The 16,873-nt window shown below is 44.6% G+C and overlaps 1 protein-coding gene across 4 annotated transcripts in view; it reads right to left on the bottom strand.

Annotated features, from left to right (window-relative positions):
* Positions 1–16,450, bottom strand: part of AZIN1 (antizyme inhibitor 1) — a 28,484-nt gene extending 12,034 nt beyond the window's left edge. Inside the window, exons 1-5 of one of the 4 annotated variants that reach the window (XM_082318653.1) lie at positions 16,171–16,450; positions 10,190–10,327; positions 3,048–3,245; positions 803–976; positions 347–519 (exon numbers count right to left, since the gene is read on the bottom strand). In XM_082318653.1, coding sequence (XP_082174779.1) covers positions 347–519; positions 803–976; positions 3,048–3,149 — 449 coding nt within the window. In that variant the 5' untranslated portion in view covers positions 3,150–3,245; positions 10,190–10,327; positions 16,171–16,450. Of the gene's footprint in view, positions 1–346; positions 520–802; positions 977–1,972; positions 2,144–3,047; positions 3,246–9,830; positions 9,904–10,189; positions 10,328–16,170 lie in introns of those variants that run through there. The other 3 variants (XM_082318655.1, XM_082318654.1, XM_082318656.1) reach the window with 3 other exon arrangements.
* Between the last annotated feature and the right edge of the window lie 423 nt (positions 16,451–16,873).

Here is a 16,873-nt window from a genome sequence, read left to right as displayed (position 1 = left end):
ACACAGATGCCACAACAGAGCAGGAGGAAGATGTACTTGCAGATGACGAGGTGACAGACTTCTGAAGTTTAATCACCGAAACCTTTATGTGAAGATTGCCCTATGAAATCAAAATGCAAGATCTCTCCTGACACAAGGGCCTTGCTATTGTATTAGGAAGCTGCGACCCAGTAGGGAAAAAGTTGCAAAAACGCTACCTTCAAAAGAGACAAGAGAAGAGAAAAATAGATACAAGTGAATTGTATTAAAGAAGCCATGTACCTTGCTTGCAACTCAAACAACCCAGAACACAGCCAAAATTAAATTTCTACCACATAAAAAGCAAAACCAGAATTTTGACACTTACTTAGCATTTGGGTGGTTACGTGCAATTTTCTTCAGCTCAGTATCATTGTCACAAGTCATGATATTTATCCCAGCTTTCGCTGCATACTTTATCTGAGAAGCTTGCTTGCAAGGATTTGTATAGATAATGTTTTCAGGAGAAATGCCCAGGTCTTGTACCAATGCCATTTCAGACTGAAAAACAGGAGCATACCAGAGTTTGACACAGCCCAGTGCACTATCTTTACTCAGTTTTTATTAGATGTGATCTAGTACTGGACAAAATAGTCAAATACACTAAAGAGAAAACTATCCACTGCTGCTGGGGTGGAAGTATAGATTTGCAACAGGCATTACACAGAAGTTCACAATTTAAATTATAAGCAACCACAGCACTTAATACCAAAAAGCTGATTTTAAAACAGCAGACAGATGCAAGAAAATAAGGCACACAGATACACAGAAAACAAGAACTTACTTTACTGGAACATGCAAATCCAACACCAAGGGTTCCCAAAATTTCGAGTACACCTGGAGTAGAATTGCATCTTACAGGATAAAATGGTTTTATTGGTGCCATCACGTTCTGCCATTGTATGTTCTTCTTTACAAGCTTTCCAAGATCACCGACGTAAAAAGCTCTTTTTCCAGTCTAAAAAAAAAGGGAAAAATAGGAAAATAAAATGCCTGAAATTGCAGGTTTGCTGTCAAAACATAAATAACCCATGAAACAAAGTCTTAAAGAATTATGTACGTTTTTTTAATCCTGCTATTAACTTTTAAGTTTGACCTTGAACAATCCTTGTTTTTCCTTTCACCTAGCAATTTGAACTAGTTTTAAAAAAAGGGATACCTACCACTTATTAGAGATAAGATATATTATGAACGCTATTTAGACAATATTCTGAGATTTCTGAACAAGAGATACTACTTAAATGCCAAATGTTGATTTTATCTAAAAATACAGAATAGGTTACAAATCTCTTCCAACTTCTTATTTTGAGAAGTCTGCAACTTTTTTGGAGGAAGAAAATCCACTGGGACAAAAGCTTCCACAGTCTCAACATAATTTATAGCTTACTATACAAGGAATAAAATCTAATGCACTACCATTATTTGAACATCTAGCTAATAGCTCATTTTACTGAAAATTTGTTTGATAGTATTTTAATTCAGGAAATCAAGTTTGAGACTGTTTTCCACATCTTGTGAAGCACAAAGTTCAAGCAGAATTTTAAGAACTAAACTCAGTGTGTTAAGGTTGCAGAGTCAAGTACATAATCTTCAAGAAAACGCACAGACATTTTTCTGGAAACTGTTAACAGTCCCCCTTGCACATGTGTTACCATAGTCTTTCTCGACATCAAGTTGAGATGTGGATGTAGTGGATCAAAATCCAAACAGATCATTCTGTATTTGTTTATAATGTGCACTCAGTAAAATTCCTGTAAATGAATGGCCTACTGTATATCAATTAAAGACCATCACAAAATATACGATCGATCTGAATTAAGACTGTACATCAAATGTTAATTCTAGCACTTGACTTTCGCAGATATGAAACTACGTTGCGGCTTATTGTATACAATGTCTTTACTTCTGTTTAAAAAACACAAATAGAAATTCCATCGGGTGGAAGCATACTGACCCCCTGTACGGGTCACCAGCAGGAATGGGATCTGGAGCTTTAGATCCATGGCACAGGCCTCTACCCCTTGAGCTAAAGGAGTAAATGAAAGCAGCAGGAGGCAGCTATCCTCTGTGAGCCAGCCAGTGGTTGGAGACATGACATGTTGCCAGTAGTTTACCTATTTATTTGCTAGACAGAAAAAGAATATTAGGAATCAGGATTTGGGAATCCTACACCTGAGTTCAGAAGGCCATGGGATTTAGCTATTTGCTGTACTATAGTTGAGCACTTGCATTTGAACATTAGTTCTGCTAAACCAAGGGAAAAGTGAACAACTCCTAGGTATGGCATATTAAGGATACAGTATTTGCTTAATGAAACTTTTTTTTTTAAAAAAGCTCTTTCTTTCTACAGTCTTGTCTACAAAACAAAGGCTACAATATCTTCCTGCCTCCTAAGAAGTGAGTGAAGCCTTATTCAATAAAACGATTATTGTATACACAGATATAAGTTTCTTTCCAGTAGATTGCTAAACCTTAAGAGCCTTTAGACCAGTTTATTTTCTTGAAAGAAAAAAGGTAGCACCTTACAATATGCTCGTACCCATGTTTCCAACAAAGAGAAGGGAAGATGTGTAACATCAATACAACTGTGATTGACCACAGAAATTTTAAACATGGCTTTGATCTGGCTCAGCATACATATTTGTCTATGGCATATTTTTAGGGAAAGAGCAAAAAACCTCATTTCTAACTCAGCAATATCCACTTGCCCAATTTCAGGTTCCTGGTCTAAACCCCACTGATAATAAAATCTCTTCGAACAATGAGATGGGAACCTGTATTTAATGACATCAGCAAGACTACTTTCCTGATAGCCACACTCAGGGAGGTAACAATTGTTGCCCAAATTTCCCCAACAGAATCAGCCCAAGGCAAAGACGTAGGATTAGAAGAGGAAACAAATACTTTATAAGGTGAGTTTTAGCCGACTGTTCCTCTGTTGCTGTCAGCTCATCAGTGCTGAATACCTTGACCTAGTTTGAAGACTTACAGAACTAAAGCAGAAGATTGGGAAAACTTATAAAACTTACATGAGTATGTTCATAAATACAGTTGTCAATAACATCTGCAAGAGTTGCTCCTTCATCCAACAGGCCAATGGAGTAATTTGCATCCTCAAGAAATCCTTTCATCTCAGCCGTATTCCACAAAGCCGACAGTCATAAACCAAGAAACACAAGGGATGGGCTTCCAAGCCTTATATCCGGGTCCTTAAATTATGCAACAAACTGTAGAAAGAAAACATAAATCAACAGGAAAAGAGGCACAAAGCATATTATGCCACTATCTAAAAATTAGAAAGAGCTTTCTACATCTGATGTACTACAACTAGCAACACTCTACAAAAATCAAATATTTTTTCACTCTGTCCACCCTCCATTTGCCAGGGATAAGGACAGTGCAATGCTACTGAAGCCAAGAATAAAACAGAAGCTGCATCCTTTAAATCTGATACTAACTTGAACAAGAGTAAGAAACCACTGATGCAAGGCTTGTCTTGAGAAGCATCCCAGACTGTATGCACACTGATCTGTGTTGAGCTTATGCAAACTACAAAAATACTGCAAGCGTAGCATACCATCTTAAGTGGCATTAGTATTCAAGTATGCAACTGGAAGACTGTCTGCAATACAGCATTTCTGAATGTGTTAAAGAAAACTTGTAGTTTATTGATGAAATGTTAGCATTGATATTTGTTAGATTCACATATTTGTGTTAACATTCTGGTTTTTGCTTAGATGCTAATTTATAACCATTGCCTTCACACGTTGTATTTACTAGACATTTATTTTGTTGTTCTGTTCATAAGATTACCTACAATACTTAGAAGTTTTCACTTCAATAGAGGTTAACAGAAAGAAGCCACTAGCTAGAAGCAGTTTTAAAAATTACAATCTCAGTAAGTGGAACTGGTATTAAAAGAAAGTAACAGTTATAGCCTAGCTTTATTTGCATCTTGTTTATCCTCAAACCTTCACTACAAGTTAGATGATGTTCATAAGCAGTGTTTTCCAAAAGACAACCTGAATCAACAAGGTCCTAAGACAGAACACTGTTAAATACACAGTCTTAGAATATGGATTAAATAGTCTCAAGTAAAAATCAGTAGACAGCAGAAAACTACCAACAGCTGATTATATACCTTCATCAGCCTTACTTGACAAATACAACAATCTGCAGTTTACATTCCATTAGAGTTGTAGGTCTTGTTTAAAAGCAGCTTCTTCATGTATAGCAACTGACTGACCAGACTTTGTTTCCACTGTCATCTTTATGACTAACACAGACTGATAACCAGTCAGCTAACTAGATTCCTTCTTTACATGAACACCCAAGACTTCTTTTAATCTCTCAAGAGAAGTTGCATAGTATTTATAAAAAAAAAAGTTTGTTTTTTAAAGCCACCTGAACTTGGCTTCAAAATAACAACATTATTTTTCTAATTAAAAGCATTGATAGAAACCAGAAACATTACAGCTGAAGGTAAAAAAAAATGCTTCGCTAAGACTCTAAAAGCTGGGAAGATAATTTTGGCTTTAAATGGTCACAATGCCATGGTATTAACTCTGTCTCATGTTTCTTCCACCACCTCCCTACAGTCAAAAAAATCCACAATTTGTAATGAAAGTTTGGTTAACATTGTTAATATGAAGGAAGTTAACTTTTGCTTAAGCTAATACTGAGACAACTAAGCAGCAGTTGCTCCTGCTTGTCATTACACACAGTAATGGGGAAAAGAGCCAGCAGTTTTGTATGCTTTCTGCATAACTCAAGTATGCCACCCTTGTTTCTTAAGGGAAGTATTTACTGCCAGGTAAATTTAACTCAGTAGCAGCAAGAATTTGTAGTTATGTTCAGAAGCTGAATGATAAAGACAAGTATGCTGGATAAGAACACACTTGTCTCATATGTACAGTGAGTCATATGCTTATTTAAGGGAATCCTGAAGATCCAAAACAATCATAAAAGAGCAAGGTAATTATCACATTGGTGTAAGGATTTAAGTAAATTACAATTATAAAAACAATTACTAGGTGGTAGACACTTTAATAACCAGGAAAAACTTCTTCAGTCACATCTCTAAGTTTGTGAGTAACAGCTAAAACTCCTGAAAAAAAAACCAACCCACCACCAAACAAAAGAAAAAAAAAAAGACAAGCTTGTGAACTAAGTTTGACTTAGAATCAGTGAAACAAACATGAACACCAGTCATGTTTACATAGCTACTGTCACCCTCTGAACAGGTACGTCATCAGTATCCTTGATTTGCTAGCTGATTGGCACAAAGTCCTCAACACGTTCACCTCCATAAAACATCCATGCTTTCCAGGAGCAGAGTACCAAAAAGGGTTTGGGTGTGTTCCCCCACCCCAAAAAGAAAAGCTGGCATCAGCATTTTACTGAAAAAATTGATATATTTCTGGAGTATTCAAAACATGAAGATGAAAAGAAGAAAAAAGTTAACAGCAGAGTTTAATTCTTCTAGCATAATTTCTTTATACTATGACTTTAAATCTTAAACATTAGGCTGTTTAAGTACTTTATGCATCCTCAGGAACTTGCTGGTTGTGTAATAAACACATTAAACTTTTCTACAATAGCAGCTCTTTTTTTGTTTTCCTTCAAGAAAAATAATACCCAAAGAGAGGAGTAAGTAAACCAACCATGGTGAACACATGCAAGAGCCCGATTTCCATTTTCAGCAGATTATTCAAATGTAGCAGATCTGTTAACCATTCAAAAACCACAAGTTTTTTAATCTTTTTGTGACACAGAGGGTTGTCAAAGTAAAATTTTCAAATTTCAAATGTTTTGTGATGCGTCTAAATCTATAACATCCTTTAGGACACATCTAATCTGTCCTATGACTTCAGAAAAAGTTCAACAAAACTTAGTGGCAGCATTTTGACACAGAAACTCTGTACAGGACGAGCTTCCATGATCCCAGTTCCTCTTCTCCCCTCCCCACTCACATCCAACCAGTAAATACTGTAAATACCTGCAACTGAACGCATGCGAGAAGTGACTGGGCTGGCAGAAAGCCTCGTAGCTGAGCTTCTTTTTATTGTTTATTCAAGTCGGACAAATTCTGGGTTTCTGATCATAAGATCACAATTCCCTGACATACTGTACAAAACTGTTAAAAAGCCTGGAGGCAGAACAAAAGCATTTTAAGAATTTACTGTATATACAAGGGTGATACTTAGCTAGATTTTAAAGTTTTGGTGGGTTTGTTTTTGATGTCTATGACATCTAAGCTTTTTCATTTAACAAAATTCATCTAGTAAAAAAGCTAACATTAGCCTATCAACTTCTGTCCTCAGAGTCACAGCCCACTCCTCTCCTCTCCAATCTCTCCTGCTCTGGAAGAAATGACATCTTTTCAGTCTTGTTGAGAACAAGATAGGAAGAATATTCTACAAAGAGAAAACTAAAATTCCTACCAGCACTGCTACAGCACCACCACAAAACACCGCATACTTGAGAAATGCTTCTTTAAGGGGTTAATATCTGCAGTAGGATTTGGGATCGTGCCATAACCTTATTCTGTTCTGACTGGCCCCCGTCCTGAGGTGGGAGGAGAATCAGTGATAATATTCATGAAAGATCACATGAATACATGCAGAAGGAAATAGAGAGGATGGTTTAAGACTTCTTCTACGTCTGTAAGAAGAGTCAGAAATCATTACAGTACAGAGTTCAGTCCTTGCTGGAAGTACTGACTTGCTGCAAGTCATGATTTGACAGACTTAGCATGGTAACAGCACCCATTTTACCACCTGAAATATTAGTCTGCACAATGCTCCAGGACATATATTTTAGGGCAAACAAAAGCTGTCAAGTGGTATGAGACTTCTACATAGGCATGCAATTGCTTTCTTTGAAGTAAGGTTACATCCTCAGGCTCTTTAGGGTTTAACACAATGACTTCCCAGATGAAGAACTTTAAGATAAAAGCTTACATATTTAAACACTGCAATTAATGCAGACATCTGGAATAGAAGAAAATTAAAATGCTCTGAAAACTGACTAACTAAACACATGCTTCTCATATCCAAGCATCCATAACAAACACATTTTCAATTTTTTTCTTTATATTGTCAGAACTACATATTGTTTGGCCTGAAAAAAAAAACCAACCAAACCTTGAGGTTTGGTTCTTTCATTAAAAACTTCCTCTGCAAAGAACAAAGTCTCTGCAAACCAAACAGGCTCTTAATAATGCCTTTCAACTGTATGTCTTATTAAGCAAAATAAATATTTATGAGATTAACAATTATGCTGATGCAAAAATCATAAAGAGGTAAAATACATTCATCTCACATTCCTTACAATACTGGTTCTTCAGGGGAAACAGATCAAAAAAAGTAGAGTGTTTTGTCACTAACATTGGCAATTAAGTACAGAACGGGTATGCTAGAAAAGCAGAAACACGAGTCTTCTGTTTTCAGTGCAGGAAATGCCTATTTATAATGGGGATATCTTTTAAAAAAATATTCCAAGATGCCATTTCACCAACTTACATCCTTATCATTCAGTTAGCTGAATGCAGCCACTAGCCAACCGATGGAAATGCTGAAGCAGGCGTCTATGTACAATGGCAGTGGACATTGCGCATTACCCAAGTTGCCCCTCAGTCCAAATCCACTGAGGGTCATAGCAGAGTACCTGTAGAGCTTACGTTAGTTGCACCCTACCATTCTTTTGGGAGTATTTCACACAGTTAAATGAGCAATGTAACAAGAGCATCTCTGCTGAAGCAAGCAAGCAAAGGGGGTAGATACTAAAAAATAATACCCCATCTGACATCTTCTACAGGAACTATGCTTTCAAGAACCTCCTTCTGTTTTCTTGAAGTTTGAATACATTATTCAAATCCAATAAGCTAGCAACGCTTGCAAAAATAAGTACTCTTGAAAGTGCATGTATACTTCTGTGGTACCATACCAGCACTTCTCTTTCATGACAGTGCAGGCAGTTACTTCCCTATCCTATCCTCTTACTTGCTTAGTCAATATTAGCATTTGGCCTCCCCATTGCCCCCCAGCCCTCCAAGCTCCCAGCCCTCCTGTTCCTCAATTGCCACCCGGTCCCATTTAGACAAAGTCAAGAGAGCTTTGAAGCCTAACCAGTCCAGATAACTACTGGTTCCGCTTGCCATAGACAGGGCTTCTTAATAGATCAGATTTCCATCGCTAGTTCCCTCTATTTCCGATCAATCAGATGAGGCAATAAATAGAACAGATTTGCAAAGGAGCAAGACTTCAGATCACAGCTGCCACACTGCTCAGGAAGTCAGAGCTTGAAGAGCAAGAGAGAACTAAATCCCAAGTTCTTTGGTGGCCGGTGTAATACAAGGACAAAAGTGGGAGGGAGAGAATTATAAAAAGGAAGCAAGTTACAGGTAGATTTACTGACAAACACTTGCAGGCTACTGCTACCTACATCACCACTACATTCAATAATGAACTACTTACATTTGTGTACAGTATGTTATTACTGAGGACATAATAGATCCAAGCTCAAAATAAACAAACGGATCATCTGAACATTCAGCTACAAATACAGCAAATCCAGTGGCATTTCCATTCTAGAACAAACTATACCTTGCACTATTTGCCACAGCACATCAGTCTACCAGTTAGAGAAAGAATAATCTCAATGAAGTACCAGAATAGCCTTCTCCTTGAGGAGAAAAACTTTGGTCAAAGCCAAAATTCCTTCAGAACAGTTTTAGAAACTAAAATGCATTTATATAGTACCTTAAGATTTTATACTTTATTCACTCCTTCCTCCTAACAATTCTTCTGCCTTTCCTTTACTTTATTCCTGTTGAAGTGCAAAATGTCATGCAAGAGTTCTACCCACACACAAGAGTGCGCTGAAAACTCAGACCTGAACAAGAGAAACAATTTTCTCAATCTTTTGCTTAGAAAAATCATGTGACACCTACAAAATAACAGTGATATTCAGAGAATTTTCAGTGTTAACTGTATTCATTTGAATAGAGCACACATCTATGTAGAACCAGATATATGTGGTTAATTCAGTAGGTTTCGAACAAAACAAAAACCATAACCTCTGGAGACAAAGCCAGAAATCATGATTAACCAAGCTCACCCTGTGCCTCCCTTACTGCAGTATTTTCAAAGAACAGGGTCATCTACATTAAGTACCTTATTAGGAGACATACTAACACAACTGGCATTTGGACTCTTTGTGGTCTTTAAAAAGTACCTGGCTCAGTTAGATGCACTTAACCATTCTCACTCTCAATTTTTACATTAAAAAGCATTATATAATTTATAGGTACTAAGCCAAGCGAAAATGCCTTCAGCTAGACAGGAAAAAAGTAATACTGTATAAAATCAGCTTAACTCAGATATTACAAATGCATTTAAGGCTATTGTTAAAACCACATAAAGCGATTGTTTTATGTTAACAGAACAGGATAACCACACACATTCCAGAGTTTTCTGTGCTCCTTAAGATCAGCTACGCACATTCATTTGTTTTCAGTTATCATGGGTTTTGTTTTTCTTTTGTAACTATTTGCCTCTTAAAAGTGTAAAGGCATTTATAATTGGTACATGATTTCCATCCAACACAGAATTCCACATTCTACTGTAGCTCAACTACAACTATTTGTGGAAGTGGATAGTAATTAGCAAATAATGGAGACAGGCATTTGGGAAGGCACACCCTTCACAATCAGCATTAGTTACTGTTTACAATAGCAAATTTTAACTATTTCAGTATAAAATACCGTAAGAAATCACACAGTACACAGCAAATCATAATTTGATGCTTACAGTCATGCAGTGCCAATTCATGACTTCGGAATTACCACTGAGAGACTGAAGTTACAGCATTTTAATTTAGGATTTCTGCAGCCAACAGCCCTAATTCATAAACATTGAAAACAGAGTTACTTTTAAGTCTCTCAGAAATTCATCAGATAACTCTGTTGAGAAAAGTATTAGGTGAGTAAAAATTATAGTCCTCCCTTGAATGACAGCCCCATATAATACGCACACTGCTATTTTCAAATTTTGATAATCTACATCAAGACAGTTATCTTGCTTATCAAAAAGCCGATACATGATGTTTGTATTTTTGGAAGTGCTTACCCTCCTGCATACAGATGAAGAGAGAAGGAAAAGAGACTTACATGGACAAGTTAGGAGATGGAACCCTACTATCATCAGCTAGGTTCCCAAGGTGGCTCAGCGTTGAAGTCGAACTGTTCTCTATAAAGCACTTCTCCTAAGCCCTCTGGATAGTTGTAAACTTGATCAGAGATTTTGCCCTGTGGGAGCAAATGCATACACAAATAAATTTCATAGCCAGAACAAAATAAAAGCTTTATCTTAAAACATGTAACAAATGCCTTTTCAGTAGTGCTTTTAAGGAGGCTTGCAACACCCCACCATCAAAGTTTACAATCACATAAAACTCCCAGTTTTCAAGAGTGAATATGTAAACTCTGAGCCAGATCAAGTCAGACAGATGAAGAACTGCTAAAACACATGAATTAGGCACATGAAACTGCTTGTTTGTACTTATCTTTCATAGTCTGAACTGGAAGATTTTCAAAACTGAAGGCAAAGAGCTCCACATGATCCTGCTTTAGGGCAGTATGCCTTAATACTGGACTACCCCTCCAGAAGTGTTTTTAACCCTGTAACCACTGCGACTCTCCCCCTCCCTACTTCCTTTCTATTTTAGAATTCCCTTGAATTCTTTCTTCCTCTGCTGTGAATGAACATGGCATGTGGGTGAAAAATAGTGCTTTATATAGTGAAACTGAACACCATACAGACAAATCCAGAGACAGGCAAGACAGTAAAAAGAAAGAAACTTATGCTTGCCTTCAGGAATGAGGAAACATTTCAGCTGGCCCTTAAAGGCTACTACATACAACACCAAAGCAGCATTTTAAATTAAAAGGCTAGCTTACTCAAATTAAGGTAATACAATCACACAAACAGTGCAACAAACATAAAAAGCAGTCAAGGAAACATTAACCAGCCCTGCTGAGAAGTTATTCCTTCTAAAAGGACTGTCATTTTCATGGAATTAAATACAGTACAGAACTGCTCATGTGTAAACCCAACATAGAACAAAGTTTCTACAAATTCACTGTGGTCTATGGCATGAAACACGGAATGTACCAACCTATTGTAAAAATAAATCTTTGCTGCTCTCATTATTTAAATGAGACTACATGTGCTGACTACAAAAACCTGGCTTCTGGGAATCACCTAACCCAAATGATCATCTTTTCAACCACATTACAGTTAAGCAAACTGCTGAAACGTATTTTTCCACTTACACTTGCTATTAGAAAACTAAACTAGTATACTCTATAAAGTACTGAATTAGAAACAGAGTGAATGCAACTTGAGGGTAACTGTTTCACAGCAACTCCACAGAGCAATCTCTTCAGCTTCACCATATAAACCAGCATTCAGTAGCATATAATACTAAAAATAAACCTCAGCGCTTCAAGATTAATTGAGATATTAAGGAATTTTGCCAGCCAGAATTAATGTATATGCAGTGTATTTAACCTTATGCCTTTCTTCCACTAAAGTAAAAAGTCAGTAACATTTAGTTCTCAGAGTATGCACACAACAGTTTTAAAAGCTGGCAACACTTTCCTTTTGTAAAATTAACTAGTAGCTCCACTATTTTCTAGTGCTGTTCTGATTACACTCAAGAACTCATACCAATTTTCCAGTGATTGTGAATTAAGTTTACCTTCCCAGCAAAACAAGTCATTAAAAACAGGTGCTTCTAGGGAGAGCGCATGACCTTTAGTGCAAAACTTAAAAAGCCATGCTTCAGACAAATATCATCTGCAGTACTATTCCAATAAATATTCTCACATGACCCAAGAAGGAAGCGTGCAGTGAAGGCTCCCGTGGAGCTGGAATGAAACCCAATCATTTTCTGTAGCAATAGTCAACTCTGAGCTGTACTGAGTTCTAATTGCCCTTCAGACATTTCTTTTAAATGAAAATTATTTACCCAAAGGATCTACACAAACCTATAGAAAATAGTCTGACTGCCCTCTTTTGTGCAGGTTTGCCGATACTAAACATCCAGAGAGGAAAACGGTACAATCTGAGCCTTTCAAATCATAGTAATTTTGCTCTGCTTTAACGAGCACAAAGAGTTAGTTTGCTGTACTGTGGCAGAGGAGGACTACCATTTTAAGCAGAAGTGTATTAGAGATCCATAACCCATATGGACAAACCCAGTTTTAGAGAAATTGCACATGTGATCAGCCACAATGAAGCGTTAATTGTTTAAGGGTCTTAAAGTATTCTTTGCTAAACGGAGAGCTTTGAGTTGCAGGAATAATCAACAAGGCAGCTTTGCCTTTTAATACTCAAATGACACCTATATGCATGTATTTATATATCATACTCTACTAGCAGGTGCCTCGAGTTTGACTGCAGCTCAGCCACCAATGCTGTACTTCGTACTTGAATAGTAACATTCATCTGAGGAACAAAATCACCCCCCCCAATCATCCACAGCGCATGGTTTTGCCAGAACAACTGCATCCCTGCAGCAAGCCCTATGAGCACCAGCAGGCCAGTCGGGGCCAGGCCCTTTCCAGCTCACCAGTCCTCTCAGCTCCCCACATCTGATACAGACAGGCCTACAAAACCAGGCACTGATTCATGCTCTTTGAAAAAAAAAAAATGATCCACTGCATCTCTCTGTTTCTGAAAAGAGACCCTTTAGTGACCTGAGCTAAAATATCTGTGAACCAAACCCTAAAAATCCAGCAATACGATGACCTTGCATATTTACACCAACTGACAGACTTGGAGGCACCAAAGTTACTCTGGTCCACAAAAAACCCTGCTATTCTTCTGTTACAATAGGCCTTTTCCAGATCAGGGCCAGGGCGTTGTGGCGAGGCGGTCCCCGGGGGAGTGCAGGTCCCCAAGAAATTCTCCGTCAACCGCACTCTTGCTCCTGCGCTGTATCAACAGCATTTTGAACTGAAATTTGCTATTATACCCAAATTAGTCCCTTACACAATTAAGCCTCCCTTTCAGGAAGGGATGGTCTTAATTCCCTTCCAGAGCACTGTCTCTCCTGTAATTGGAGGGATGGAATCATTTCCAGACCATACAGCCCAGCATTGCTGCGAAGACACACCTGCACCAGCCTTCCAGCACAGGGAGCAGCGAGGGGCACAAGGCTGCGGCGCTGAAAGGCGTAAGCCTGCCTCTTGCCTCCAGCAAAACCGTCCCCACGGGAGAAACATTCCCATTGCTGTTCACCACCGAACACCACCCTCCTCCTCCCGAAGTCTTATGAAAACCCCTCTTTCTCTGGGGTTTAACAACCTTCCCCCAGAGCCCAAGGCCCAGCGGGAGGGACGGGGGCAGCAGGCTGGCTGGCTGCGGGGGCTCAGCCTAGGGCAGGCAGAGCAGGTGGGGAAGGGAGCTCACCACAGCCTGAAGCACCCGGGGAGGGGGCTGCCGTGTCGCAAGCATCAGCCACGGCGGCAGCAGCATTGTTCACACGGTGACAGGAAGGAAAGAACTAGACTGGACCAGTCCAGACTGGAACAAACCCCTCCTACCATCACCATCATTCAACAACCCCCACCTCCCCCCCAGCACCGCTGCCTCCCACATTTATCCAGGGAAGAATAGCGGGCAAGTGCAGCATCCTCACAGCCAAAAACCCAGCAGCCAGGGCAGAGGCAGAAGTGGGGCAGCACTCCCCCCCCCAACCCACCACCACACAGGAGACCCAGCCACGCATCTGGCTGGAACGGTAGGCAGGTCTAACCCGCTTTATCGGATACCACATGGTGTTTTCGTTCAGGGCAGCTATATTTGACTGGGACTATACAATCAAATCCTGCTCGGTCACCGGAGGCTGCTGCAGAGGGCTGAAACGCAGCGCTTCTCCTGCCTACTGGCACATGTCGGCTGTGCAGGATTTTGCACTGCAGGAGAGGCACTTCAGAAAGGCTCAAAACAAGATTTAAGCTCACTTACTTCCCTCTTCGCCACAACCGGGGGCCCCCAGCACAGACACGCATCTTCTTGGGCTCTGAACAAGCCTGGGCTGCCGACTGGAAAAGACCTGCAGTGCTGTCTAGCAATGAGCCACACAGCACCCTCCTTAGCCACGCCAGCTGCCCCACGCTCCTGTGTTTGCACCATCCCCCTTACACATGCATGAACCCCACGCTCCCACACCGTGCTTCCAGCACCCGCACAACCAGTAACGGGCACCTCTGCTGGCCTCTCACCACCATAACCAGTAACGGGCACCTCTGCTGGCCTCTCAGCAAACAGGGAACAGCACCGCAGTGAGCACACACATACTCAAGATAGCCTGACATCCAGGTGCACGCACACTTTACACACACACAGCCGGCAGCTGAGCAGCGACCAGACCCTCTTGTCCCTACTTTCTGAAAGCCACCATTACAGCAGTGGCCAACTGGACCACAAGTACTGGCAGAGGCAGCCAAGCCAAGGGGGTTGAGGCTCAACCAAGAGACTTCCAGAAGGACTGGCGGCACCAAACCTGCTACTGCTACACTAACAGGCTGGCCAAGGGGAGGGAGAAAACGTGCGTCCTTGAGACGACCAGCAAACGCCCCGGCAAAGGAAGGAGACTGCCAATGACAGGGAAGGGCTCCACTTTCCATACCCTGGAGGACCCCCAGCCCCTCTGTGTGAAGGCAATTTGCCCCGTCATCCTGGCGAAAGCGTCACTTCTGCAATGCTCTTACAACTTGTGCAGGGCCCTGACAGCTCGCGCTGCCATCCTGCTCCTTGGTGTGTGTGTGTGTGTGTGTCCCCGTCCCGGTGCACCATGCCGGGGGGGACAGGGTGAGGCCTCATGCAGGCACCCACAGGCGCAGCTCAGGTGAGGGGGAGAGGAGCGTGACAGCGGAGCCCGGATGGATAGCCACGGTTACAGACGCACAACATGGCCTCTGCGAAGCAGGCGAGCGGAGACGCCACGGCCTCTCTGACCCCCGCCAGCCAGGCTGGCCTCGAAGCCGTCACGCAGCGGCTCCCCCCGCGCCTGAGGGGCTCCCTGCCCGCGGGTGGGCCCCAGGGGAAGGGATCCGCCGAGACCCGCACGGGAGCCGCCGCTCCCGAGCCCGGGCAGCTGCCGCAGGGCGAGGGGACGGCACGCCGGGGTCCGGGGAGCCCCTCTCCCCGAGGGGTCCAGGCGAGGACGCCCCTCGCCCCCTCCCCAGGAAGGGGCACGCTGCGAGAGGCAGCAACGCCCGGCGGGAACGGGTCTCCCGCCGCGGGGCACTGCCCCGGCTGCTGAGGGGGAAAACAGCACACAGCCCCCCTCCGCAGGAATCCGCCATGTTAGGGCGGCCGCCGAGCCCCTGCTCCCGCTCCCCGCCGAGCCGGCGGCCCCACCGCCCGCCCGCGCCCCGCGGGGCTGGGGGAGAAGGGGGAACGGCGGCCCCGGCGCAGCCCTCGCTCCGGTCCCCGGCTTCTCCCTCCCGGCTCGCCGCCTCTCACACGCAGGGCTGTCCGCCATGTTAGCGCGGCGGCCGCTGACCCCCTCCGCCCGCCGCCACCGCCGCCCTCCGGGGCGCGGGGGGCCCCGGCTCCCGGCCGCCCGGCTCCCGGGCGGCGACCCCGCATCGCCCGGCGCCTCGCTGCGCGCCGGGGAGAGGGGGAGCCTCGGCTCTGACTCATCCCGCCGCTCTCCATCTGCCGCCGCCGGTGGCAGCCGGTCTTGCCCCACGCCGCCGGGCGAATGGAGAAAGGGCAGCGGGAGGAGCCGGCCCCGGCCCCCTCCCCGACCGGCACCGCCACGGCGGCCGGCGGCGGTGCTGCCCGCCGGGCGCTCCTCCGCCCTTCCCGGGTGCCGCGGCCACCGCTGCCCCTTCCCCTCCTTCCACCGGGGGGAACAAGGGCCTGCCCCTCCCCAGGCCCCGGGGAGGGGAGAGCTCCTTCCACTCCCTCCCGCCGCCGGTGTCGAGGGACGCCCCGGCCCGCTCCGGGCTCGGGGTGGGCGTCGCCGCCTGCCTCCCACCCTCCTTCCCTCCCTCCCGCCCGCCCGCCGCCTCCCCCGCGGCGGGAACCCCGGCCCGGCGGGGAGGCCGGGACCCCCGGCCCCGGTACTCACGTGAGATAACGGCCCGAAAGATTTGGTAAATCGTCTTCTCTTTTTAGGCGGAATTTTTAAAGAGGGATGTGGGAACCTACAGCAGAAATACAGGCGGCGGCAGCGGCGCCTTCCAGGGCCATAGGCTGCGGGGGCGACCGGCGGGGGAAGCGCAGCGCAGCGCTGGGACGAGAGGGCACAGGCAGAGAGAGACAGAGCCGGAGCGGGCCGGGGGCGCGGGGCTGCGGCAGCTGGGGGCGAAGGCGGGAGCGCGGCCACCGGGCGGCGAGGCGAGCGGCGAGGCGAGAAGAAGGGGGTGCCGCCGGCAGCGCTCTTATAGGGCGGGCGGGCGGGGAGGGACCCGGCGCCACGCGTCACCGCACCGCGGGGCGGGAGGCGCCGCCGCCGCCGCCGAGGCCGCCCCCCCCGGCGGCGGGCCGGGGCGCGGGAGGCGCCGGGCGGGCCTGCGCCGAGCGCCGCCGCCGGGCAGGAGGGCACCGGCACCGGCACCGCCGCCCCGGGCCTCGCCGCCCCGGGCCTCGCCGCCCAAAATGGAGGCGGCGCGGCGGCCCCCGCGCTGCTGCCGAGGCCGGGCCGGGCACAGGTGCGGGCGGCGGGGCTGGGCCCGGGGGTCGGGGCGCGACCCGGCCGGCGGGGCTGGTGTCCCCGGCGGGGCTGGTGTCCCCGGCGGGCCGCCCTCCCTGGCTGGCAGCGTGGGTGCTGC

This window comes from Platalea leucorodia (genome assembly GCF_965183815.1).
Source record: "Platalea leucorodia genome assembly, chromosome: 1".
In the NCBI taxonomy this organism is placed as follows: Eukaryota; Metazoa; Chordata; class Aves; order Pelecaniformes; family Threskiornithidae; genus Platalea; species Platalea leucorodia.
The sequence above is the reverse complement of the archived record's forward strand: the minus strand, read 5'-3'. Positions and strand labels throughout refer to the sequence as shown.